Below are 27,350 nucleotides of genomic sequence, written 5' to 3' on the forward strand. Positions count from 1 at the left end.
TCTGGGAATAAAGAGTTATTAGAGACCTTTCTGCCAGCGTCTCTTTGTATTCGTTACTCTGGCAGAAGGAACAACCAGCTTGCATTTACATCCCGACTCTTAAATATGTCATTTGCTGCTACACGCCTCTAACCGAGGGATCAGAGGCTTAGTTGTAAATATGAGGAAAGCTCAGGACAAAGCTGAGTATACAGACTGTTAACCTGAGGTCACTTAACACAGTGAAAGCTTTTTTGCTGTGGGGTTTTTTTTTTCATGGAAACCTTGTTCTGCCCTCTGCTGGCAGTCGTATTAGGAAATGTAGATGGCATGGCGTTATTTTCATGGTACAGCGCTGGCTTGATGTTTACAGCCTGCTTTACTAAACAGAATTTGAATTCCTGTCATGAATCAGATTTCTCGCCACAGGTAACTGCTGTGCCCATTACGTTTATAATGCGTATTATATGAAGATGTGTAGTAAATATGCTAATTTTGGCCTTGCATCATCCCAAGGTACAAGTTATTACCCAGGGAATAGTTATTCTGTCCTTCAAAGCTGTGTTTACTTTCTGAAGGCAAGCAAACTTCTGATTTTTGGTAGGCATGCTGATTCACGAAGTCAAGTGTTTGAGTTAAGAAATGCTAGTATGGAGGATGCCTGTGCTATTTTATTGCTACTCTTGCTGCGTGCATATGCATTTGAGTCCTGTACTTACTAGGTTGCATACTATTTCCCTCCACATGTGTTTTTGCACATTGGCGTGTTGCACATGTAATGAGCAGCAGTTCCATATATTTGTTGTTTCACCTGGCCCGTAACCGAAATCTGGAGCACTGTCCTCGAAAACAGAATTCAGATTATAGTTCAGTCTACTTTCCAGTTTCAGAACAATATGAAGCAAGAAGTACTAACCACTTTGAACTTGGTTCACTTCTTGAGGAGGTTTATCCCATGCACTGAATAAGTGGAGGGACCAAAAAGGAAAAAATGCATAATATGTGCGTAAAAGGAGGCAAAGTAAGGATTTTACAGACCGCTTCTATTCTGACACATCTCATTTCTTAAATGTCTGGTATTACAGCCTTGCTATTCTTTTAATATTACTTGAGTGGATTTGAGACATCCACACTTTTGAGAAAGCCAACCTGAAAAATTGTGCATCAACTCTGGGTAGCTATGGTAGTTGAGAACAAGGCCAGAGCTTTTAGATCCGCTTCTGCCAGTTGCATTTACAAAGCAATCAAAGTTTACTGCAACTTCATTGACAAGCATAATGCAACATATTTTTCCAGTGGGTTTCATAGATTAAAAGGGTAGGGTTTCAAAAGGTTTCGTTTCTCCTGAAATCAGGTGAGTGAGGGGAGCTAGTGCAGGATTTTGTAAACATAAGCCACAGACATGAACTGTCTTGCTGTTCCTCTGCCCGTTCCTTAGCTTCCATACTCAAGGTTCCACCTCTCCATCTGAGTTAGGTCGCTTGCCACAGAAGACCTTAGCTCCTGCCTCTGCTTGTCTTTCTCCTTTTCTCCAGCCTCCACTTGCTCCCAAGCTCTGTCTTCCCTCTTTCAGCTCTTGATCCAGTCTTGATTTTACCTTCTCTACGGCTTCTCGCCTAAATTGTAGTTTTCATGCTGTTTTGACTTTCAGATCACTGAGAAAGCTTTCCGTTGGAGCTGTAATTTAACTGTGCTGACAACAGGATTCCCCTTCTTGGTTACTTATTGCAGGCCCTTTCAAAGTAGTTGCAAACCTTTGCAGTGGTTGCTTTACTGAGCTGCCTCCTCTTCTTACTTGTCAAATCTGACAATAAATGCAGCCAAATGAACAAACAAGTGGACTAGTATGGAGGTAGGATGAGTCTTTGGTAATAAATAGATATGTATTTGACCCACAAATTCTAGCTGTAATTAACCAGCTGTGAACTATAATTACAATTTTCCAGAGGCTGGGCTGCCATCAAGTAGTTACTGTCTGTGTTTGCAGAGGAGGATTAGAGATGGTGTTTGAAGGTGCTGCTTGGGGAAAAAGCAAGCTGTTATTCTAATGGGGGACAGCTGAGACCTACGTTTTACACCAGTCACAAGGGACCACTGAGGCTGGTTTTCAGCCTTGCTGCAGAACTGTACATTTTACAGAAAGGCACTTATGCAGAATCTTTAAGGCAGGATGCCCTCGGAGAGGAGCCTGCAAGTGTGACTGTTCAGGAAGATGGTTGAGGTTACAGTCTAAGTAACTTTTCCACTCGTATTTATCCGAGAAAATTATCGACTTCAGTTCTTAGAGCAAAAGGGAAAGGGGACTTAATTATAATGCAGCAACTCAGTAGGGAGCCCCAATAATGATTGCAAAAGGTGTAAACTGTGCTGTGAGATGCTGTGCCCGTTTGCGCTGGAGCCCTGCTAAGACCCCAGGAGATCCTGAAAACAAAGAGTGAAAGGAGGGCACTGGAGGCCCTGTCAGCTGTTTTGAAAGGAATACCATCCTTTAGCTGGTCCATCAAGTCGCTAGCTGCTGGTGAGCTTACCTGTGGTGTTGCAGAAGGTCCATCTAAGGTCTGTCTGCCTGCTCATTCCAGGGCATGCAGGCAGGTGACCCCGAGGCACCTCGTGTGTCACTCCCTGCTTTCTTAAGTTGGGCTTTTCAGTGGCTTATGCTGTGCAAAGAACTGGGGTGTCTGGATTCAGGTACAGCACATCCTTATGCAGCCTCCTCCCAAACAAGTAACCTGCTTTTAGATACCAGCTGGAGCAGGAAACAAAGTGTTTCCTACCAGGAAAAAAGGGCAGGAGGGCTGCTGCCTCTGCAGCCTCATCCAGCTAATTGCTTGTTGTTGAAATGAGCTGGGGCTAGTGGTTTGCTGTGGGCGAGGAAGCTGTGGGGCTGTGTTAAGCCATAAATATGAAGGCTGGAACTCTACATAGCATTAGACTATAAGAGCTGCATACTGCTTTCCTGAGCTACATTTTTCTTTTTTAGCTAAAAACTTTAGAATGAGGTTTTTAACAAAGATGAATACCTCTTAATTCTATCCTTATGTTTTTTCCCAAGAAAGTTTTGAGTTTTAAAACAAGCACTAACAGCATGCTTGTTTGCTCTGAGAAGAGGAGTCGAGCATTTACAGTGAGGAGCTGTGCTTTGAGTTCAGCAGTAGGTAGGAAACTGCTCAGGATGTGTCCAAATCCCAGTTTGTTAATTGGCCTGCATACAAGTGCAGAATTGTTTTTGTTGTTGTGGTTGTTAAATGCAGTAGATATTTATTTTTGGTGGATTTTTTTAGTTCTTTTGGATCTTTGGATGCTTCTTTAGTTTTACTAACACTTTTTTTAATACTTTTTTTTTTTTTTTAATCTCTCTTACTTCAGCCATTGATGGATTTCTAAAAACTGATGAAAGACAAAGACTGGCAAAGGAGAGGAGAGAAGAAAGGGAGAAATACTTCGGTAAGATGGCGAGAGGTGTATGTATTATTTATGTATATGTGTTAATGGACTTAAGTTACTAACATGACAGTTTTTCTGTTCTGAATTTTAAACATTGTGATTCAGTCTGTTCCTAGTCTTTATCACTTATATTACTACTTTTACATTAAATTATAAAAAATAATCTGTCTTCTGCGATTTCCATTTGAATATTTAATAGTCTATAGTTACAAGTTGACTTTCTTCTTTATGTACTTCTGAATATAGGTTTATGTGCAAGATACTGAGTGTTACGATTGTGCTTTGTAAAAATACCAAATAAGCCTTGAATAATACTTAGGATAATAAGTAGGATGATTTGGTGAACCAGCTTCAATTTTAGTCTCATTAAGTTTTAGCAATATTAAAAGATACTATGGAGTTGTTAAGTACAGCATGAAGCAGATACTTTTCCATAAGGTTTAAAATGTGTAATATTTCAAGACAATGAGAAAAAATACTCATTTCCTAAATAACATAAGCATTGATTTCGGAGTTTTTAAAATATTCAGGTGTTTTTAATCTACTAATACCACCAGGGAAATGTTGAGGAAATCAAAGGGAGAAAAAAAAAAAAGGTGCATGGGTGTATACACAGTTAATTTCATATCTATATATGAATTAAATTAATTGTTCAGCATTGTTTTTAAATATATATGCATTTGTATATGTATGTTTAACAGTTACCTTCACTTATCCTCATTGTAGTAACAAGAAAGGCCCCTGACAATACCTGTTAGAAGGAATTGTCAGTGGTTTATGATTTTGTAAAATTTAAGCTAGATGTGTATTTTGAGGAAATGTCAAATAAAACATTATGGACACCTGTGGGAAAAAAATCATAGGCGAATACTGTTTTTTGCACAATAGTTAAACTGTTGACCATTTCTTGACAAAACCTGAGGCTTGAGGCCATTGACTTTTTTTTTTTTTTTTTTTTTGTACTGGTGAGCAAAGATTCCTTTTGGTAGTTCCTGTGAAAATCTGATTGTGTTTAGTTCTTAATCTCCCCAGAGGTTCTGTCTATGAGGCATGCACCAGCCGGAGTTGTAGTTTACATCTGTTCCAAGTATACTCAATCCAGACTACCTCTTCTTGATAATCCCTTCTTTTCTGGTTCCTGAGAAAGTGACATGATGAATAGATTGGAAAGGACTTGGATTAAAAAGCAGAAGAGACGAGAGGGGAAAAAAAGCTGGAGAATCTGGGAGTGATTGGCCCAGGGGATTTGGGAGGGCTTCTCTTGCAGGTCTTGTATCCCGACATCATACATGCCTTCTGGAAACATACTTTCTTAGGTTTAAGGCCATTTCTAGAATGAGGAGCTCTGGGTTTTGGTTACAGTTTGCCTGTGGCAAATTACTTTTAGGAGTTCAGAAAAAAAAGCAGCAAGTTCACTAGATGGACAGATCTTTATGCAGCTAGCAGGTACTTTGCAGCAATATGAAATAACCTTTTCACCAAAGCCCAAACTCATTGATCAGTGGTTCAGTATCACTAAATCAAGGAATAAGAACTGTATGTGTGTTCCTGATGACAGAATGTTTTGCTTTTCTGTGTAGAATCAGTCCTGGGTTTAACCTGCTTACTCGGAAGGCAATAGCGCAATCTCTGGACACCTCACTTTATTTTTGGGTTTTATCAACTCCAGCATGCTGTTTTCACTTGCTCTACTTGATGTGGCTAGTAGTCATTAATAATTAGTGACTGGTCACTTGTCTTCCACTGTCCCTGAGGTAACTCTTTATCTGTGTACAAATCCAGGCTCACCTGCAGCAGTTGACACCCCTCTCACACTGCCCTGTCCTCAGGGCAAGGAATGGTGACTTCTCACAAGGCAAAAGGGGAAGACAACATCAACTATTTCTAACAAGAATAAGGTAGAAGTTGTTCTGTAAAGCAGGTTGGATGTGAAAAAGAAGTATTGTAGGAGGATCCAGTATTCAAGGGAAAGAAATGCAACTGTTGGAAAAGGGTCTGGTATTGGAGGGACTCTGGCTTTTAAACCAAGGGCTTGAGGGTAGAGTGGGGCTAAGGAGGTAGTGAAGGTCACAGCTGTGGTTAAAGAGCTTGGGGGCAGGAGGTGAGGGAGTAAGGCTGATCGGAGAAGAGGGAATTGAGATGGCTTGGCAAGGAAGAGTCTGGGACTGATGGGAAGATACTGAGAGAGTTAAAAGGGTGAAGATTTTCTGTACAAGGAAACAGGAATTGAAGAAGCACACTGACGTTGACTAGGTGAGCAGGATGAAGGACTAGCTCTTGTATAAAACAGTGTTAATTCTGGCTTTCCCTAACTTTCAAGTTCTTAGCCTGGCAACCATGAGAATATTCCTTCTTTGATATCGGCCATATATGTGGTGGTATGTGACATACACACTTGCGTGTATATAAGCATGCTTACTGAACTCTGCTTCCCTGCCTTTTTAGGGAATACACTTGCATGAGAAGTGGATTTTTCCTCATGATTTCTCACAGTAACTTCTGCTACTTGTTCTCCTATGCAGACCTGAAGCAACAGTCCTGTATGTAATGTTGCAGTCTGAATTTCTGTGACAACAAGCTAATGTTTCAAGAAGATTATGACTCCAGTTGGAATAAACAGCTGGGCAAACCCTCAATAACAGAAGTAATTTTTTTTTTCATGCAGAGAAGCAGAAGTGGGTAACAGTGTAACACCAATTTATGAACAGAATGGTGTGTTCTCAAAGCATCATAGAAAATTTAGCGTATGTTGTTTTCATGTATTGTTTTGAAGGCAGCCCCATAACGAGAAGCACAGTTTTAAAGAAATTCTAAGGGCTTTTGCTTCAACATGTATAACTGATTCACTACTGACAACATTTGTTATGTGTGAAAAAAGCATTTGACTTTAAGCTACAGAGGAATTTGAAACATAACCAAAAAGGAATTGTTAACTATTCCGTACACTGTTTTTACCTAGGTGTAAGGGGCACAAACTGTCACCTTGTGTACAGAGAGCTTCCTTATTTATTTATTGAGCAAATCGTTTAGATTTATTAATCATTCCAGCGCTTCTGTGCACTATATTTTTGATCTTAGTGAACTAAAACCCTGTGTACTTGTTTGCTGTTTTACACTATTGTGTCATGTTATCAAATGGTTTTAAAGCAGAAGAAAATTTGCATAAAGTGAAATGCACCTTTTTCTCTCTGAAGCTGCTAGAGAACAGCAGATACTGGAGAAGGAGAGAAGAGCAAAACTTCAATATGAAAAGCAAATGGAGGAGCGATGGAGAAGGCTGGAGGAACAGAGGCAGAGAGAAGAACAGAAGAGAGCCGCTGTTGAAGAAAAACGGAGACAAAAGCTTAAAGAGGAGGAGGTAAGATCCACTGGGAGATGTATAGCAGAGCAACTCTTTATGGTAGCATTAAACATAGTTGATTACTGACTTGCATTAAATGTTGATTTATTTTGCAAATGCACATGACCATAGTTATAAGTACTCTACTACTGCTTGTACATCAAAAACACTTCCCAAAGCTTTTTTTGTGTCTTGGTTTTTGTATGATCTGCCAGAATAGTCATCTACTTATGCTAACATACGGGGGACTCTCACTGTCAGATGATAAAGCACCAGCTTTCCAGAAGTTAGTTTTAAAAAATGTTTCCATAAGAGGGAAAAGATTGTTCTTACTGTTTTGTTTACTGTCTGTGAAATTGAAATAATGTTTTTGAAAATGTGTTGTTTCATTTTTCCTCAGTGACAAATTCAGAATTTCTTACTTAAAGCAGTGAAGAATCTAGGCTGGTTTAAGATTCTAGCACAGAACAGAACTACTCATACATCTTTTGAAGCATCTTCATACCGTTCCTCTCTTCTACTCTCCCTGCTGAGATCACTGAAAGTTCTTTTTTGGTCTAATGAGTCCAATTGCTGTTGCAGATCTCTGAATGCAGTGTGTGTGTGTGTGTGTGTGTGTGTGTGTGTGTGTGTGTGTCTCCACGTGACATTGTGTAGAAAACACTAGCACTGCTACTGCAACTGGTAAAGAATTAATGATTTTGGGAAAAGGGGGCAGTGGTTTAAAAAAAAAAGCCAGAAGAATGTATTTCCCAAGTTCCTAGATAAAAAGGCTCTAGAAATCTGCTGTTGTTAATCTTCCCTACTTTCTGCCCTCCATCTTTTGATCAAAATATCATTGCAAAAGAGGTAAAACACTTCTGCGTGGGCTCAGAATAATACACTGCTGTCATAACAGCAGTAACATACTGATTGTGGCTTCTGCATAATAGCTGAGAATTAATTTTAAAATATTTTGTCATGTCGTTCATTTCAAATTCTGGTAAGAAAAATGGCAAAAACCAGAAACAAAGGGTAGGAGGTTTCCTCCTCGGTGACGTCATTGGCCTGACATGCTCCTTCCCCAGTATTTCCTACTGTAATAACCTTTTGCAGCTGAGCAAAATCGATCCCCTTTGTAGGGTTTGTATGGGAAAGTGGCAAGTACAAAAACTTCCAAAACCCTGTCCTCGGAATTTGCACCAGAATGGGGCAGGGAGGGGAAACAGGTGTAGGAAAAGTGATGAACTGCCTGCTTTCCCTGCCTGTGTGGTTTTGCCTGTGCTGCAGAAATGAGAGCAGGGTTGTTGGACGTAAGACCTGAAGGCTCTGTTTGGTGGGGATCCCATCTGTAGTGCACTTGCCTGCACTTGCCCAGAGGTGGATATAAGAAGCTGAGCACACAGCGATGTTTATCCCAAGCATCAATGAGCCTGTTACAGCTCCCCAGCAGCCTGTGTGTGTAGAAGGAGATTCCTCTAATGGTGAGAGAAAGGCTACCTCCAAGTATTTGGTCATAATACATACCACTCCTAGTTCGCTCACTGAGCTGGTCCTTCAAGCTTAAACTGTCTAAAGCCTTTTGGAAGCCAAGGCAGGCCCAGGCCTGGCTCCTTTCCCTTTCCTTTTCTCCTTCCCCCAGGTTGAGGAACCTGAGAAAAGGCTGTGTGGGCAGGAGGACAGGAGAGGATGCTTGCTTGAGGATGGATTAGACCTAGTGGGAGGAAATATCCAGGAGCCTCTGAAGGAGGGGAAGGTACATAACAATAAACTGTAGGACAGGGGAGGATGGGGGAAGAAGGAAACTGGGAAAAGGAGACACCACCACCACCTCCTGCTTCCCTTCATGGTTATTTGTTATTCCCTCATTTGCTGAATTCCACTTGAATTCTACTAAAGGGTATGCCAACCGCCACCCAGCTCTTCTGATGAGCCTCTCAAACCCTGTATGCATAGTAGCAGTGGAGTCTGAGTACTGAGTAGTCTGAGTAAGGATGGTAATGAAGTTGCAGCTCCCTGGGCATGGCAAATTACTCACTGCTGCTGAGTCATTCTGGACATTTGAGGCCTTCTTTACTGGAAGAGCTTTGAACCTCTATTTCCCACACCTGAGATGAGGGGTGACAGTGCCGTGGTCAGTGAGCCAGCATACTGCAGCGTGTCTTCAATTTTTCTCCTTCTAACACTGGTTTACACTGGGCGGGGACTGGGAGCACCCATTTTACCAGTTCATCAGGTGTATGAAGTGCCAAGTAGGAAGATTTTCTTCCTTGCTGTCTGCCTTATTGGTTGTACTTTATATCTTCCTTAAGTCTTTTTTCCCTGTTTTTTAACACAGCTGAAGGCAGTGCATATTTGTGATAAAAACAGAATATATAAATCTCTCTCTAGAAAATATTGTTGCACCTGTAAGAGTTTGAGAGATGAATGGCTCTTAACAAATTATGGGGACTTGTTGGCTTCCTACATCAGAACATCTTCTGCTTGAATGTTTTGCATGCAGAGGACATCTCAAAAAGGAGGTGGCTAAAGTTCAGTTTATTATGCTTGCGTTTGTCCCTTCCACCTCTACAGTGCCAGTCAAGAGATCGTGGTTTTAAAGTCTGTGTTGATGGCAGTGGATGTGTTCTGGCAGAGTTCTTCTCTGGGGCAGCTGGAGCTTGTGGCAGAGCACGGTGGGAGTGTGTCCCATTCCTCAGACAGGAACTGAATAAGTGTGTCTGAAAATTGTTCTGTCTATATTGACTGCACCTTCCTTATCCATAGAGGTCTTCAGTAGCGCTGCCCTTCCTCCATATTACTTTTGAAGTTGTTATTTCCTTTAGTAAAAGCAGCCCCTGAGCCTTGAGGAAAGAAGTGTATTGTTGTTTCACAGACGCTATTAAAAAGTTGCTTTAAACTTTTTCATAACTTAAGTAGCCAGTGGCTTTAGGACTAGATAAAAGTGAAGCTAGTCCTCATTCTGTTAAAATATTTTTTTCTCTTTCACCATCTTGAACTTCCATGTAACTTGGAAATACCTTGCAAATAAATGTCTAGCTGTACACCAGGGTATTGGGAAGTCTGTAGAAGCTGTGTTCTACTGCCCTTGTATTCCATAAGACAATACAAACACACTTGTACAGGCTGTGTCAAGGATACTAGTGCAAATAAGAGTAATAACATTCATCTAGTCAAAGGTCCAGTTTTAATAAAACCATCAGATTTTGTTAAAAAAGAAATTGATAAAATTAGTACTGATCCTACCAATATACTGTTGTTTAAATGACTTACTGGTAGGCAGCATCAAGTCTAATCCAGCACTCAGACTTGAAAGATTAATGTACCAGCTGCTAAATGGAAAAAGAGTATCCTGCAGCATTGGAGAGATTGTTTTGGTGCACATGGACTATTTGTTACATGTGTAAAAAGTATGCACTTAAGAGGGTGAAAAACTCTCAAGATATAACAGTGTTAATTACTTTCTATATTATAATTCACAGTTAATTACTTTTTGAATTATAATACATGGAAAGAATAATTGCTTTCCTAACGTATTTTGGCAGTTTGTATGCTGAGTGGAATTCACTTGCACAAGTAATACAGAAATTTTGCTGCAAGCTGTTTGCTGTGTGATAGATGTGAGAAGAATTTAGTCCTTAGTACAACACTGACTGTCCTCTGCTCCCCTCCCCCCGCCCATTACTTGCTGCTGCAGCTCCCCTTATACCTTAACACAGAGACTTCATTTGTCCTGTGTTCTTTGATGCACGCACCCTTAATACACATGCATAATTGTAATTGGTTGAGAGTAGAAATGGATTCTATTCAGAATGGTAGTTACATTTAAAAATACTGTATTGCTTTTTAATATGTTCTTTAAATAGAAAATAACAGAACTCTGGTTGCTATGTGGAAGAGCCACTCAAAAGATGAAGGCAACTGATAATATTGAGAAACAGTGAGCTATTTAGATAGCTGCTGACAAATATATAAACTGAAGAGGAAGATTTTTTGGGCTCTTTCAGATGTTTGCATTGTAGGTATAAGGTAGATTGGTTCTGAATTGTTCGTGCAAATTATTTTAAGTTACAATACTTGTAAAATTAATTTTTTCCTTGTTTTCACATCTGTGTCATGCTTTATGTAGAGAAAAGGAAACTACTTCAGTAAGATTACTTGTATTCTCAATACTGGTTTTCAGGTTTGTTTGGCTTGTTTGGTTTGGTTTTCTTTGCTTGTTTTTTTTAATTCAGACAATGCAAACATTTGTTCTGTTGTTTAGTCTGAGGAAAACCTGGATGAATAAGTATGGATTTTGGAAAGGAACATAGATACTAGCAATAGATAGCACTTTTTTAATGGTTTTACTTGTTCTTAATTTAACCTACATGTAAAGCTTGTACATTATAGTTTTTTGTGGAAGCTCACAATATATCTTCAGTGCAGAGATTATTTCCTCTATTTATAGCTGTAAAGAGTTCCCAAATGAGGATCACATGGATAGTTTGATACATTTTTGAGAAGGTGCTTCATCTATAGTATAGACAGGAAGGGGGTTGTGCATTGTTTGCTGATGAAGGAATACTTTGTCTTGTTGAGTTTTTGTCACAGACCAGATTATTAATGTATGAGTTGTTTATGCTGTGCTTCCATGTGTCTTACTATTTTGTTTAGCCTTTTAGTTTTGTGCTAACTTAAAATCTTTTTTTTTAAATAACTATCCTTTCCTCATGAAAAATGGCCTTCATATTGTTCTTTATCTAAGCTATATCTGCAGGGTTTCATGAGGTTTAATAATTACTTTCTTCAGTGCTTTAATGGAAGGCTTTTTGCAAATGAAAATGAACCAACCTCTCCACATCATGTAATTAAGATTTCAACCTCAGATTGTAGGTAGCATGGGCTTTCAAATATGTATGAAAAATAATATTTTCTTTAATCTATTTCATCATGCATTTTATTCTTAAAACAACACTCCTATAGTAGGTGGTATAACTGTATTCTGTGGTTTGCAGACTACAGCATATTGCTGGTCCTTGCTTCAAGCAGCATTAAAAACCACTCCAAACATAAATCACCTAGATAATTGAAACTTGACTGCTTTCATCTTATCTTCTTTGATTAATGTGTGTAACAGTATTCATTAGATATGGAAAGAAATATTCCATGTAAGTGTATGCTTTAATGAGAAAAAAACGAGAGGGTGGTTTTTCCTTTGTAAAGAGTGTGGGTAGAAAGGTATATTGGGTCAAGGTGCTTAGTTAGAAGGAAATAATGAAAAGAAGCAGACTGCAGAGAACTGGTGATGAAGTAAGAGGTGAGGTTTGGAAGGAGTAAGTACAGAAAAGGGACTGAAACAATTAAATTAATGTTGGGAGTTGGGAAGTTAAAAGCAAGAAGTATGAACTTGAAATGCAAAGCCAGCACGCAGAGGTTTTAAATGTGAAAATTGCATCATCAAGTAGTAAAAGAAGGAAAACAGACTGTAGCAAACTAAGTCGCAGAGGGGTGAATCTGGAAGATTGCTTTCTTGTCACACCCAATGTATGGAAAATAAACGATAGGGTATCCAAAACTGTGAGGTTTTTCTGTGCTGTTGCAGAAGAGGCTGTGCCTGAACTTTGTGGTGCTTCATGTGTTTGCTCTTTAGGGAGAAAAAGGAGGAGGATGGAGGGAAAGCACGCGTTTGTGAGCCTGCCTGGACACTGATGGCACTGACTAGACAGAAGGGGGAGGAAGGGCAGGGAAGCAGCTGCCTGATTTCAGTGGTCTTTGAATGATGTTACCTGATAGACCGTGAACTACAGTCACAGAAGGGAGACAAAACTGAAGTGAGAGCTCAAAACACATGACTGCAAGATCATAGTCTTGGACAAGGCAGCAGAAATTGTAACAGCAGGGTGGGTCACCTGGCTGAGAGGCGACAGGGGCAGAAGAGGTGAGAATGATAGAAAGGGTGTGTGAGAATTGCCTTTTTTCACTCTTTGTATACAGGGTGATGATACAAAATTCTTTATGGTACAAGTGATTTGTAATAAAGTTAAGAGAGCTTAAAGATAAAAGGTAGTGGCTTTCTGTTGAAATTCATGGATAATTGGTAGCAGCGTTGGGTGAATTGGAAAAAATGAGGTCAGAAATAAATTGCTGGAAGTCATGGTAGTAGAAGAGATTCTTCAAAGATGTAGACGAGACAAAAGTATGTTGCAGATAACCAGAAGATGATGAGAGGGCATCTGGCATGGTAGAAAGCCAGTGACCATAGACGAAGCCCCAGGAAGGTAACAGTTTACAGGTACATGCATAAAAGTTCCAGGCATGATAGTTACTGGAGGTGCCTGATGTTAGGGTCTGATCTGCTGAATGAGCTCCATCAGAGATCATGGGCTCGACATCAGTGTGGAGACTGAAGGAGACATGCTTCAACGAAGAATGACATTTTGGGTAAAATATCTCAGGGAAGAGGAACAGGAAACCTAGACCGAAGTCATGAATAGGTGACAGAGAGTAATCTGGCCAAGAGATACAGGAGAGTTTTCCGTGCAGTTGATCTGAGCTACCAAAAGATACTGGAGACAGAGCAGGGGATGGATGGAAATTGAAGGGGAGGTGATGTAATCACAGAAGCCTGCAGGCTCAAGAGTTTGAAGTGGATAGAGTTCTGTACTAGACCAGAAGGACACAGCTAAGGCAGTAAGTAGTAAGACCAAAAATACTAGTAGCATCAAAGGGCTAAAAACCATTGGGGCAAGAGTTGGAGTCAGCAAGAGTAGACTCATCTTTCACGGTAGGGTTTGGGTGCTGAAATGTAAGGGTGAAGAGATTGCCAGATGTGAATGACGTACTGGGAGAAGGAAAGGAAGAGGGGGTGGTAGGTGATAGAACAGCGGGTGGGGAAGAATCTGATTTTATCTGCTTGAAAGGAGGAAAAGAAAAGGTGCAGATACCATTGTTGCAACAATAAACCACTGAGAAACTAGCAGAGAGAGAAGGTGGGAACAAAACTGAGTGGAGGTCTTTAAGTGAGAGTTAGGAGGTGGTAGGAAGGGAATAAGGCAACCATATGTAGCTGTAAGGTAAAGGTTGAGCAGGATTTGGGGAGGGAAAGAAATCTTGTTATTGCCCATCTGAAAATCCTAACCCATCAAGCCATGGAGAAAAATGTGGAAGTGGAGGGGTAAAAAAGTAAATCTCAAAACAGCATGATCTGGGCATGCACTACAAAAATACTGCGGGTGGGGGGTTGGGGTTCAGAAGCTCCGAAACGCCTAGACTGTGAGTAACATAGTGGAAGAAAGGAGGGAGTTTTTGTAAAAATAAATAAATAAATTAGGCATCCTGCAAAGTAACCTACTTTGGATTTGAAGTGATCATGTATCTCTGTGGCTAGGAGGAGCCAGTGGCATTACAGCAATTTAGCTGCGCTCAGAAAGGCATGGAAAAAAATCCTGAGGTCTGCATAGACAAGAAGGAGTTAATGCTTGTCGAGCATTATTCTTATACAAATTAAGTCCAGAGCACAGCAGCAGCCTCACCAGCAGGAGCAGATGCTAGGCAGTGATGCAACCTGTGTTATTTACTTAGGCCTCTGTAGTGACCTCAGTGGCTTGCAGACAAAGGATACACATATCTGGAGGTAGGTAGCATGCTGATATTTTCTTTATTCAATCCTTTTTTTTTATCGAAAACAAGCTTCTGTAATCATCTTGCATGGAGCAACAGGGGAACTGTGTATTTTTAGCATGGCTTCAGAAGGAGGGGGAAAAAAAAAAGCCCCCAAAGAACTGATTCAGATTTGGTTTCTGTTTTTGTACCAATATAACCAGGAACGTTTAGAAGCCATGATGCGTCGGTCCCTTGAACGCAGCCTGCAGCTGGAACAGAAGCAGAAGCCATGGTCGTGGGGAGGAGCACTGGCTGCAGGCTCAGGAGGGAGAGATGGTAAGTGAAACAGGCTGCCTGCATTGCAGATCTTGGAAGTGCAAAATGCATGAGGTTGTGGAGATAGTAAGGGTGATGCATTTTATAGTCAGGGTGGTGCTGTAGGGGCTACTGCCTTGGGGCGTGAATAAATGCTTTGTAATTGCTTGCCAGGCTTCCTCTCTCTAATACCTTCTGGGGAGAAAGGTCACTACTAACTGAAGAACGCGGATCATTTTAATAGAGTAACTAGAATCTGTTTGGAGGATGGTAAATGCTAAAATTAAATTTATGCTCTCTCTCCCTTAGTCTCTTCCCCCACATTATCTTCCCACACACACAGTCAGAAAATTTAATATTCACCAAAGGACTGAGTGCTGCCTAAGACTTGCAAAAGTTGATCTGTTTTTGTTTGGTACTTTAAAAGCCTGACAGGAATTTCTAGATGACTATGCAGCATGTGCAGTTTAAAATAGTTTTTTTCCCCCCACATACTTTTTGTTGCTGCTCTTTTTTTGATTTGGCTTCAGAACAAACTCTTTTTATTACATAATCAGTCATGTACTGCTTTTATATTTCAAAAATATGCATGTTTTCTGTTTTAAATCATATAATTTATTTAAATTTGTCAGGTTTGAATAAACTGATGTTACGGGGAAAGATATCTGTGTTTGGGTGATGATGAAATATGACAGTTCCTCTCTTTTAAACAATGTGTAGATATACTTAACTCTGAAAAGGCAAACTGTTTCACATCATAGTTTTCACGGTATGCCATCAAAAAAAGCCAGGAAATGAAATATATATGATAATAAAAGAAGTCTTTTATACTTTGAGAAAGAAACCAGTTTGTCGTTGTGATGCAGCTTATGCTTAATTCCAGCTCCCCCAGCTTAATCAGTAATTTCTTTCACCTCTTTTTGCTCTGATTTCTCTGCTGTGTAGGTGAATCAGAAAATAGCCCACGCCCTGTTCTAGGTTTAGCTGCCAACACCCTTCCTTCAGACCCTGTGACCTCTACTGCTCCAGCTGATTCCTTCAATGGTATTTCAGAGAATCACAATACCATCGTGTCTCGTTTATAACTGTTCTAATCACTGTAATCCATCCACTGATCTTGTCCTTCCTAACCACTGTTTTCTTATTATTTCAGTCTGGTACTCTACGGCGTTACCCTTAGTGATGTAGAGCAAATGTCTTTTTAATTTCCTTTTAATTTTGCAGTGCATGCCTCGCATTCCAGCACAGTAGAGGCATTTCATGGTTTTCTCACCAACTGTAGACTTCATCACTCAGATTCTCATCTCTGTTAATTCTGCAGGTGCTCTGTGTTTGTGTGTGTCTGTAAATGTAATTACGCATATATTTAACAGCTCTAATGGACATGCACAGGTGCAGGTGCTGTTGGAAAAAATTTTGGTTGCACAGTAGGAGAAAACGTGTTATGAAGACGATGTTTCATCAAAACAGTCCTCTCGAGGGCCTTTTACTGCAATATTTTAAGAATAAGCAAATTTGGTATAAACAGCCATGCTATGTTTTCAGCCTCCTGAAGTGGATTTCAGCCAAGCTGGTATTTGTAACAAACTCAAGTAGTAGACTTCATTTAGGCAGTTGTGGGTTTTTTTCTTTTTATATTGTTCAGTTATCTTTTTAAAAAGTAGTAATTATTATTCCCATAAAAGGACTGTAAAGTAGAGATGTCCTCCAAAATTAAGAATGGATTGTATACATGGATTTCTAATTTTCGTTGCAAATGTACTTGGCATTTTGAAAACGTAATGCAGCCTTGTGCGTTTAGAGCTAGGTACCTTCTCTCCCCTCCAAAAGAGGAGCTAGGCTTGGATATTACTCCTGCAGAATGCACAGTAAATGTTGTTCTACCCACAACCGCACAGATGGAGGCAAGTCTTGCAGACTCCACCGAGGCAACATTTCGATGGATGTAATAGGGAATGCAGTAACTTAGGGGCTGCAGAATTAGGGCCACATACGTGTCCTGGCTGAAAATCTTTTTGGTTTTAAAGAAATTAAAATCAAATTTAAAGGATAAAGCATCTATGCTTTTAGCTTCTGAGCATCATGCAATGATCATCATATACTAGTATGCTGTAGTAATACTGGAGTAACATTTTTCTGTCATTCAGTTGAATAATTGGGGAGGTAGGAAATAGGTATTGTGCTCAAATAGACTTTGTCAGACAGTATTTCAGAAGAAAAATGAAAAAAACACTTGGGATAGTGCCAAAAAAGCTTTTTTCTTTTTTTTTTAAATAAAAAATATTCTCAAGAGCAAAAAAAAAAGCCAAATGGCTGGTGTCAGATCAGTCATTAAAACAGTGAGTTCTCATTGTGTGAACACACAAATGCTGGTTGTTTCATTTTTATATTAGAATAATATTGGAGGTCTATCCCAGCTCTTCCAGACTGAAAGTAGAGGGAAGGGGGAATGGAGATGAGGAGTTCAGAGTTGTCATGTGTGCAGTTTGTTTTCTTTAGGTAATATTCTGCTTGTGCTGATATTGATTATCTTGTATCAGAATGGCTTCACTTACACATAATTATTTGCCTGTGGCAGTATAAAAGATAGGCTGTCGTAAAACTGGATTGTTGTATCACAAGCAGAAAAGTTGCATCCCCAAAGCATGTCTTCTAAAACGCTGGTCCTCCAGCAGTCAGAAAGAGCTTATCTCATGCCTTATTCAGTGTTATGATCCGTGGCCACCATGGCAAGGGCCACGAGTACAAATGAGAGGTTAATTCTGGGATTTTATCAACACTGTGATATGAATACGGATATCTTCAATGCGTCTCTCTGCAGCACGTGACAAACTTTCAGCTTCTACAACGAATCTGCCAAAGCAAATGGAATCGCCAATCAGTAAGCACCTCTCCTCCTCCACAGTGGCAATAACACATTCCCCTGACACAGGCAAGTGAATATGCTGGTCTCCTACCAGCATAAACCCTCCTTCTGCTTAAAGCACTTTATGTCCATACAGCTATGTAACTTGCTTATGTCTATTATTCAAAAGAACTCAAATATTTGAGGGGTAGTAAGTTAATATGATAAAATAGTTCTGCAGCATGTCCCAAGACTGTGCTGGCTTGCTGGAGATCCTGGTCCAGCAACAAAAGCTGTGGGTTGTTTTTTTAGTGATTCTTTTTCAATTTTTGATACTCCAGCAAAGAGGATTGTAATTACGTGTTGCAACTGCAGTAATTTCGTATAACTGTACAGCTTTAGATCTTCTAGCCAAATAAGGAAACACAAGTAAACCAAACACGTGGCTTGACAATAGATGTGCGATGTACCGTGGGCAGAAATACATCTGGGAGACTTCAGTCTGGTGACCAGAGTTGTAGAGCCCTTTAATTTGATTTGAAACTCAGACCCATGAGAGGCTCAGCAAAAGATGATAATCTTGTGGGATTAGTGGTTACTAATCCCACTGTGAACTCTTTGGATTTTTTTGTTTGTTTTGTGTGTCTTTTCTTCCCTCCCCCCCCCCCCCCCCACTTCCCCTACTTCCCCCCCTTTTTTTAAACCCTAATGAGAAAAAAAAAATGTATTGACTGAAATAAGTGATAATGAAGGGTTGTTTCTAGAATGAAAAGAGAAGGTAAATTTACTTTCCTTTCTGAATTCTTTAATGAAAACTCATCAATAGCTTTGAGGTTATTATGATGGATTGCTATATAGATGTGCATGTAGTAGGAATATCTATAAATATCGTATCTTACTGGTTGACACTTAGATTTATGAAGTAGGAAGGAATACAGGCATGTTGTATAAACAAGACTTATATAATGCCATGAGACTGCAAATTTTAAACGCGGTCCCAGTATGGTTGGCACGTTGATGAGTAGCTGCGCTGTTATATCAAGTGTTTTACCTTTTTGGCTGGGAAAGAAGGCAAACCTTTTTCGTGCTGAGTCATGAAAGCAACCATTTTGCAGAATGGAATATGCCTCTATGTGAGAACAAAATGCAACATGGTCTTAACCTTACTAATTATACAGGTGGGAAAATAATTTAAAATTATGGAGACACTCGAAACCTTTATTTTTCAGAGGGGAGTGAAAATTATATTAAAGTACTTTAAATCTCAAACACTTCAAGATTTTTTGAATTCATTTAATCATTTCATCATTTTATTTATTTTAATGTAATATTGTTTTATTTCTTTGCATTTTCAATTTTATTTTATTTGCTTCCATACCTCAGCTCACCGCATGCATCTTAGTCCAATGGAAAACTCTATTGTTTCTCGACTGCTGACTCCCACACAGTCATCTTTAGCCAGATGCAGAAGTGCTTTAGTGCTTTCTGAGCAGTACAATAATTCAGGTAAAAATGTAAATTACTCACTTTGAAACTGTCAAGGTATCTTTTTGGTTGCATTTGAGTAGTTGCTGAAAGAAACAAGAGTACTATGAACCAAATGACAATTTACCTGATAGTACAAAATCAAAAATGAACTAAGTTATGCATGATAGCAGTATATTTAAAAGCTTGAAAAAACACATTATCTTGTCTGTCTTGTTCTGAATTTCTTTTGAAAAAGAGCACTGGTTTTTTAAAAACACAATTTGAATGAACAAAATCACTAAAACCTAAGCAAATGGAAAAGTAAATACATTAATTTAAGAAACAGTCTTTTAGACCAGTGTGTGACACCTCTCAGAGGCTTTATTTGATATATTAATGTCATCCCCTTTCATACCCAGTAATATGTAGAGCAGAAATCCCAGTGCACCATTTGAGCCTTAATTATTTTTACCAGAGTTCCAGTTCTTTGCTGTTAAATTACTTTTTTGCCTTTAACTGTGTGACTGTATGCGTATTTCTATATATGCATGTGTGTATGTACACATTTAAAATGAATAGTTCTCAGGAAAAAAACAGAGACGCTGATAGGAAGGTGTCAGTTCCAGAAATTACTGATCTTTAAGGGATGATAGTTAACGGTTCTTATCTGTAAACGGCAGTCTAGTAAAACCCTTATTTTGCAAACATCTACAAAAGTAATGTTTCCAGTTCTGCTAATACTTAGGCAAGTGCCTGACTTCATACAGTAGTTTACACTTATAAAGCTATACCTGGTCATGGGAAACAAGGACAAAAGTTTTAACAGCTGTTTTTACTTCTATTAAAAGCAAAAAAACCCCCAACAACATCCGCACCCACCATACACCCAACTGCCTGTCTGCAAAAGAAAACATTTTTTCAGGATAAAACTAGTCAGACAGAAAAAGTCAGGTCATCTTTAGGATGAGTGTTTTCACGCACCGTAGTTGAAATAAGCTCACATCCTGCATCTGTGCTTTTAATACAAAGCTATTTAAAAATGAATTGTGAAGGAAGCCTACTTTCCTTTGTGCATTACTGCTTTGTTGCAGTGCATAGGGACATTGATACAAAATGGCTCTAAAATTACTTCCCTTGTTTCTACATTAAAAGCCGCATCTGTCAGAAACAGAAATGTTGTCATATAGTACTTGGCCCATGAGAAAATTCCCAGTTTACTTGCTGCTCAGGGATCAACTATTGCTAAGATTGAAGAAAAGCCAACTTGGAATTATATCATATTATTCTGCTTAAAATTTTGAGGTGAATTGCTGGGGCCACCTACAGATGTTGTTTTCCATGTTGTATTTGATATTGAAGAAATCAATAGGGACTTCCTTTGTCCTTACCCACTCATCTTGTTTGGAAACTCCCAGCTTTCTCTCTCTTTTCATCGCAGGATCTTTAAAGTAGCTTGCTGGCTTGTCTGACAGCAGAGTAAAATTTGGCCTGCAAACTGCTTTTTCCCAGAGCTGAAACAAGACTGCTGATACTGGGAACATCTGGCTGAAGCAGTGTCCTGTTGTCACTGCCTCACCAGGCAATCGGGCTGTAGCACAGGTTGCAAACAGCATCAGTACTCAGAGTGGCCATTGATAATTTTGTCAGTAATTGCCAGCAAAAGGATTGAGGGAGATCTCCCATTTGTCATGTACTTCTCTCCATAGAAGTAGCTTTCTGAATAGGGAAGAGGGCTCTTCCTTTTCAAGAGCTTATACTGTGCCTCATGTCATTATGTTTGGGTCAAAATTGCTCTGCCTCTGTACTTTCTGTAAGCTTAGAAATGAGGAGCTGCAATTTAAGACTCTCTAGGGCAGTGCATTGTTATTGTCACTCTGAGTCAAGATACTCAGTCAAACAGTTGTTATTGGGCACATAAAAGAAAAACTTTATTACAGTTGAAGTAAAAATACTTATCTTAATTAACATTTAACTTTCTGAATATTTTTTCTTAATATTCAGTGAACTTTTGCCAGCTTGCTGGGAAGTCAGTTAAAGAATACACAGGTCCAGTTAAAAGTATAAAAAAAGGCTTTACAACAAATTGTATTGGGCTGCCCCCAACAACAACAAAAAAATTAGAAATATGAATTCCTTTCCATTTGAGCATAATTACTGCTTTTCCAAAGTCAATATCCATCTTGTCTTCAGTTGAACAAGATTGGAAACACACTGTCACATGATTACAATTAGTGCCGGTCTTATTAATAAAGTATATAATCTGGTGATTGTTCTGTTATGTACGTGGAAGTTTGATCTTAGAAGGCAATATGAACAAAACCAGTAAAATATCCCGTTTAAAAAAAATCTTGTTCATATTGCAAATAAAGAAAAATTACCCAAAAAGAGTTGCCCCGTAAGATGTAACGAATGTGTTGCATTCAAACTGATGTCTACCACAAATAAAAATAACTGAAATATCTACAGCAGCATTTAGTAGGTTTGGGGTTAGGGTTTCTTTTATTTTTAAATTAAATGTTATTTTGAAAAGCAATAAAGATATTTAGGAGCCTTTGTCATGTTTAGACTTTTTTTAAAAAAAGTCCCTACGCTTCTGTAACCTTTCCTGTTTTGCAATATTTGTTCAAAAGACATCCAACTAGAATTATTTGATTACTCTTTTTATCCTATGCAAAGAAAGCAGGACTTTTCTTCCTGACAAAGAATCATAGTCGTAGTCAGGTGGTTCAAAAAGGTATATGAGTAAGAGAGCAATGTTTTAGAGATAATTTTTTTAAAAATCCTATAAAAAGTTACTTTCAGTTGAGGCATCTTTAGTAAACGTGGGACTGTGTTGAATGTGTTATATAATGTGATTTTTTAAAATACTTCTTAAAAAATCTTTAAAACTACCTTTGAACATATAACGTAAAAGTATGCTGTTTTCTCCTCTCCTTTACTTCCTCTGTGTTCCTTTTTGCTCTTGTTACTGTACTATAACTCTTTAGTATTCCATATCTGTCCTCGTGTAGCACCAGCTAGTCCTCTTAAATCTCCCTACAAGCCTTCCCCCACCCGAAGCACTGACAGAAAGAAGGCAACTTCACCCTCTGCTTCCAATGCCATGAAAGGGGCAGCCGCAGCTGAAGTTACTCAGGTGGGTTTGCAATGGTTTTGATTTCACTTCTGGGTAAACTGATGCAGCTTCTGGTTGTTTATCTTTCCCTTTACATTCAACACAGTGCTACTCCTGTTGTAAGAAACAGCAGTAAGAAAGTAAGCCTTGCGTGCATCTGTTGCTTTCGTGCTCCTGTTGAGTATTATTTTAACATCTTTCTCCTGGGAATCGATGTTGAGCCCTGGTATTTGTAACAGCTGCACCTTTATTTTCAGGGAACTGACATTTCTGGCACTGAAGTGTATGTTTCTGGACTTGCCTGTAACTTCTGGGAATGGGGATGACAAATAGGATCTCTCTACTGAGTATGACTATCCGGTCTTGCCAGCTAATTAGCAAGCTTCACATATTTTGGAAACTTGCCAAGTGTATTGACAATGCCTCTGTTTTATACCAATTGCTTAACTCTTTCTGTGGATATGTTTAATGCTGTTTGCTTGTAAAATGTATTATTGATCCACTGTAGCTTCCAGAAAACCAAAGGCAAGTCATTCACCTTCACTGAGTCTGCACAATGTAAGGCATGTGTTAAAAAAAAAAAAAATCTATTCTAGGGCTGTAAAATTCACATAAAGTCCTGTGTCATGTAACAGTTAAGAGTAGTGGGATTCACGCCACCTAAATTAGATGCAAGTGAGAGAACCAAAGCTGGGAGCTAAAGATTAGTGTAGTGTCTGTCTTAGGTGTGAGTCACAGTGTTATATCCAGCAGCATTTCTGCAAGATGCCCGGGCGCACTAATGGTCTTGTCTAAGAGGTGTTGTAGGAGCATGTAAATTAATTTGAAAACTCCACCCAGTGCTGCCATGCATCTCCAGAACTCTTGGAGAGGCTCTGATGTGGTGTTACTTACCTGCAACTTGTATACTATGTCCATGCAAGACATGGGAGGGTGGGTGTTGTGTCTGCAAAATAGAAAACTATTGCACCTCAGTTGTGAGCTGGTGTTTTTAAATGTATCTTAAATTCAAGTTACACAAATCTGTTTATATGCCATCTTGTTAATAAAACAATCAAATATATTTTTGATGTGTTGGCCCTAATTATGGAAACTAAAAGGAACTCTGCTTCTAGACTGAGAAGATAAAGAAAGAGAAGCGACCTGCAACACCTGGTTCACCATCTGGTCCGGGATCTCCTCTAAGAAGGTCTGATTCTCCTGCTGCCATGTCCAGAAGATCTGCATCACCTGCAACACCTAAGTATGCCTTTCTTATTAGTGGTCTAATATGCTGTGAGCTTCTTCTTACATATAAAGGAAACATAGATTCTTGAGGAACTTCCTTTGAAGTGTTGTATAAAATCTAGTTAATTTTAGTTGTACATATACATGTATATGGGGGGCGGGGGGGAGAGATGAACAGATACAATGTATGTATGTAAGATTGTGTTAGTGCTCACTAGTGTCACTCCTTTGCTTTTTCTGTCTTTTGAAATTATTATGGTACATCTTGTAATTCACAAGAAATTTTATTTAACATTTATTTTTAAGTATGCTTTTGTTTTATTTGGTTTTGAAGAAATTCTGCCTAATGTGAAGAAATGCACAGAACATGAATACTAACTAGAAATGCCAGAATGTAAAATGTGTATTTCATATGTTGGCATGACATCTGGTTTCATAAATATACTTAACTGTGCGTCATCTAAACAATTGGGTTTAATCTTTGCTTATCTGCAGACCTCTGTGGGTTTGTTGCTTTTTGTTGTGGTTTTTTTTTCATGCAGCGTTGTGGACCTATAGCATATTTGGGTTTACTAGCAGTTGAGTGGCTTTTCTTAAGTTTTCTTTTGCAGACACTGAAAACTGTAGTCTGTGTACCACAGCTTGCAACTCACAAGTCTAAGCAAATTTGTCTTCAGCTTCCTTCGAACAGGTTATTAAGTCTGGCTCAAATGCAGAAGTGTGCTAAAGTAGTCATGGTCTACAGTAGTTGTCTTTGTTTCGGGTTTTTTTTTTCCCCTAGACCCTGTTAGGGGTCCCATGGGTCTTGAAAATTATCTCCTTTTGTCTGATTTTATTTATTTATGTATTTATTTTAAATCTGAACCTGGTCATATTCTGAACCAGTCTTGATCCCCTTTGTCATGCATTTCTCACGCATCAAAAACTAGCTGGTGTTCCTTTTCTGTTTCAGCTGTGAGTGCATAGCCCTTTAATGGAAGATGATTTGGTGTGTGAATTGATTAGACAAAATACAGGAAACCATCCAACTTTGGCTATTCTTTCTGTTTTAGACATCCCTTGGCATGCCACTGGGAAATTGCAATTCTTGGTTGATATTATAGGACTACAAATTCTCAAATTTTCAATATTATATACGTATAATGTCACCAGATTCTGAACTACATACATTTTGTGAAGAATGGGATGTTAATGTGAATGTCTGTGAAGATATGAAATGTTAAGGGCAATCAGCTTTTTTCATTACAGTTTTGAGTGGATCGTTGTCTAGTGGCACTTCAAAATGTACAGAGAAAAGTTTGAGCTATAAAAATGTATATTGTTCTGTAAATACTGATATTCCCTGTTCAGTATGCATCTTTCAGTTCACTCAGCCAGAATAAAAGACATACCAAGAGTTAAGCAAAATGATTGGTGGAAATGGATTGCTGAGAGTGAAGCGCTTCTTGATGGACAGACATTGAAAAGGTTGATAAGCTCAGCATAGAGACATTTGGGGGAAAAAAAGAAAAAGCTTTTGTGAAACAAACAGATGTTTAGTGCTTTATGAAAAAAGTATGACCAGTCTTCATTTGTAGCACAAATTTCAATAAAAGGTTAGGCAAAGATAGGGACTTCTTTCCCAGAGGTGCAAAGTGCGAGAACCTTCTTACACTAAAATGTTTTCATGCCTATAAGTAATACAAACAACTGTTTTTAAAGGAAGAGGCAGATGCTACATGGAGGAATTAAGAAGCCTGCTGGTGGGTTTCTCTGTGATTCTGAGCCACAGTAGTTATCCTTTTTTTTTCCACCTCTTCCTCATGAGAATCTGATTGTGGCCACTGCTAGAAATGTATTACAGATCATTTAATGATAACATGGCCCAATTAGAACACTTTCCTTGGCTTTATGGGAGATACAGTAAATAGAGTTTAAGTCCATGTTTATTAGTGATAGCAGAAAGATGGCTCTGCTTCAGCACTCTCAAAAATTCTGCTCAAAATTTGAAATAAAAAAAGGCATCCTGATCACCATATTATATTATTATATAAAGATACCAATTTCTTCATACAACTCAAATGCCAGTTAACAGTCTGGCTGGTCAGTGAATTTAAATATAGGCAGTCAGGCTTTTAGAATCTTTAGATTTAAATGAAAGGTACCCTTTCATTTAAAATTAACTGTGGAACTTAAGCATGATTTTAATGTGACTAAATATGTAGGCAAATATTTATTCTCCTTGCAAACCTGACAATCTCTTACAAGTTTAATCTTTCTCCTTCCAGCACACCATATGGCCAAAAAAATACCCTGGAAGATATAAGAGTACATATTGTACAGCACTAGTAGTTAGCGAACCTGCATAACACCTTAGCTTTGAAAAATGTTAAGGAAAGAATAAAGTATGGCTGGTGATTTAGATGATAATTAGCTGTATGCATTTTTCTTAAAAGTGTTTGACTTGATGGTCACTTTTGCTTGGTATTGTTCTAGTTACTAGTTCTTCACAGTCATCATCTTGGTTTGAGTAGTAGTTGCTTCTCGTCTTTATATGTTATTTCATTATGTATTAATTAAAAAGCTCTTTTTATCATGGTAAGCTGAAACAGGCTCAGACAAAACAATAAAACTTCAGTGTAAAGACAGTGATTGATGGCAGAACAGATTCACAGCTATTACATAAAAATATACAAAAGTTTGAAGGTGCAGATTTTACTAAGAAAGCAAAAAAGATCAGCCCAAAAACGTAATGTCCAAGACAAAATGAGTGAACAAATATGAACCTAAAAAGGAGAGAAGGGGGGGAAAAAATATGTTAAGCAATAATTAAAAGCAAGGAAGGAATTTGGAGCTTGAAGGTACTTGAAAAAATAAATACATCAAGAAACATCACACAAAAAAGAAACCCAAAATGATTGCTTTGAATCCAGTGTGGATTGCTTTGAATCCAGTGTGGATCAGGTGACAAAGATGAAAATTAATGTATTAAAGAGCTAACTAAGATAATTGAGGTATTATCTTTTCTTTTTATAGTTGCTATTGGATACTGATTGTGCAAGGTGTTTCTGTTCTTCAGATATTTCACAAGATCAATAGTACCAGGTTTTTTGGTAAATTTTTTTGATGTTTTGTCTTGAAAAATCTATACGTTAGTCAGTTTATTCTTGCAGTATCCCTCAGAGAATAGTGTCCTATCTTATAGATTGGCAAAGCAATAAAGCCTGTGTCCTTCACATGTCTTTGGGTAAATAGTCCCTTAGAAATCAATGGGACCTGACTGAATCAAGTAAATAGGATTTAGTTTTAAGTGTCTTTAGACAAGCCATATGGTAAGATAGTGAATAAAAATGGAAAAGATCTGACAAACTTCTGTGTTAAATTATTTTGCCAAAGCATTACCTCATATGAGGAAGAGGAAGGGGCAAATGCGAAGGGAAAAGGGATTGCAGTGCTGCTGGTGGGTGGTAGGTCTTATTTCATTTCCAGGTCCCAGTCTGTGTCACTGGCCTTTGCTTACAGTTTCACTAACTGAACCTGTAACTTACTGGTTCTTTTGGGTGACATCCCACTGCAGCCATTGGGACACACTTTGACACCACAAATGCTTGTGCTTAATCAAATTACAGAATACTGATGAAATAAGAACCTGGAATAGTACAAAAAAGCCCAAACTTTTAAAAGTTTTAAAAATTACATATTAGAAATGCACCTGCTATGTGGTTAGTTCCTCACAGAAGCAGCTTCTGTGTCCTGCAGTGACCTAGTTTTAGATTTTGATATGTGCTACATTTACTACTCTTGATCGTTGTTTTGCCTTGGAAAGATAAACAATGGGTAGAATGTTGGATCAAGACTATTTTGACGTGGGTTTTTTAGCAGCTAGCTAGAGAATGGACCAATTCAAGATTTTTGAAAACATCTGTAATAATGCAGCTATTAAAATAACTATTCTATAGATCTATGCTTAGTTTATGCTCTTTTAAGAAATGTAGAACAATGAATCTGTCTCTGGCTAGAGAAGATCAGGAGTGAGTGAAAGAAAACAGCTTTTGAGAAGTTCTCACAGATAGCAA

At 38.6% G+C, this 27,350-nt stretch overlaps 1 protein-coding gene across 1 annotated transcript in view; it reads left to right on the forward strand.

Moving 5' to 3' along the window:
* MAP7D2 (MAP7 domain containing 2) overlaps positions 1 to 27,350 on the forward strand; it is a 110,404-nt gene that overhangs the window by 69,716 nt on the left and 13,338 nt on the right. Inside the window, exons 2-9 of the mRNA XM_080377610.1 lie at positions 3,346 to 3,423; positions 6,618 to 6,781; positions 14,548 to 14,662; positions 15,587 to 15,685; positions 17,463 to 17,573; positions 18,870 to 18,992; positions 21,941 to 22,089; positions 23,184 to 23,311. Of these exons, the coding sequence (XP_080233736.1) occupies positions 3,346 to 3,423; positions 6,618 to 6,781; positions 14,548 to 14,662; positions 15,587 to 15,685; positions 17,463 to 17,573; positions 18,870 to 18,992; positions 21,941 to 22,089; positions 23,184 to 23,311 (967 nt within the window). The remainder of the gene's footprint in view (positions 1 to 3,345; positions 3,424 to 6,617; positions 6,782 to 14,547; positions 14,663 to 15,586; positions 15,686 to 17,462; positions 17,574 to 18,869; positions 18,993 to 21,940; positions 22,090 to 23,183; positions 23,312 to 27,350) is intronic.

The sequence above is a fragment of the Falco punctatus genome (genome assembly GCF_963210335.1).
Source record: "Falco punctatus genome assembly, chromosome: 2".
NCBI lineage: Eukaryota > Metazoa > Chordata > Aves > Falconiformes > Falconidae > Falco > Falco punctatus.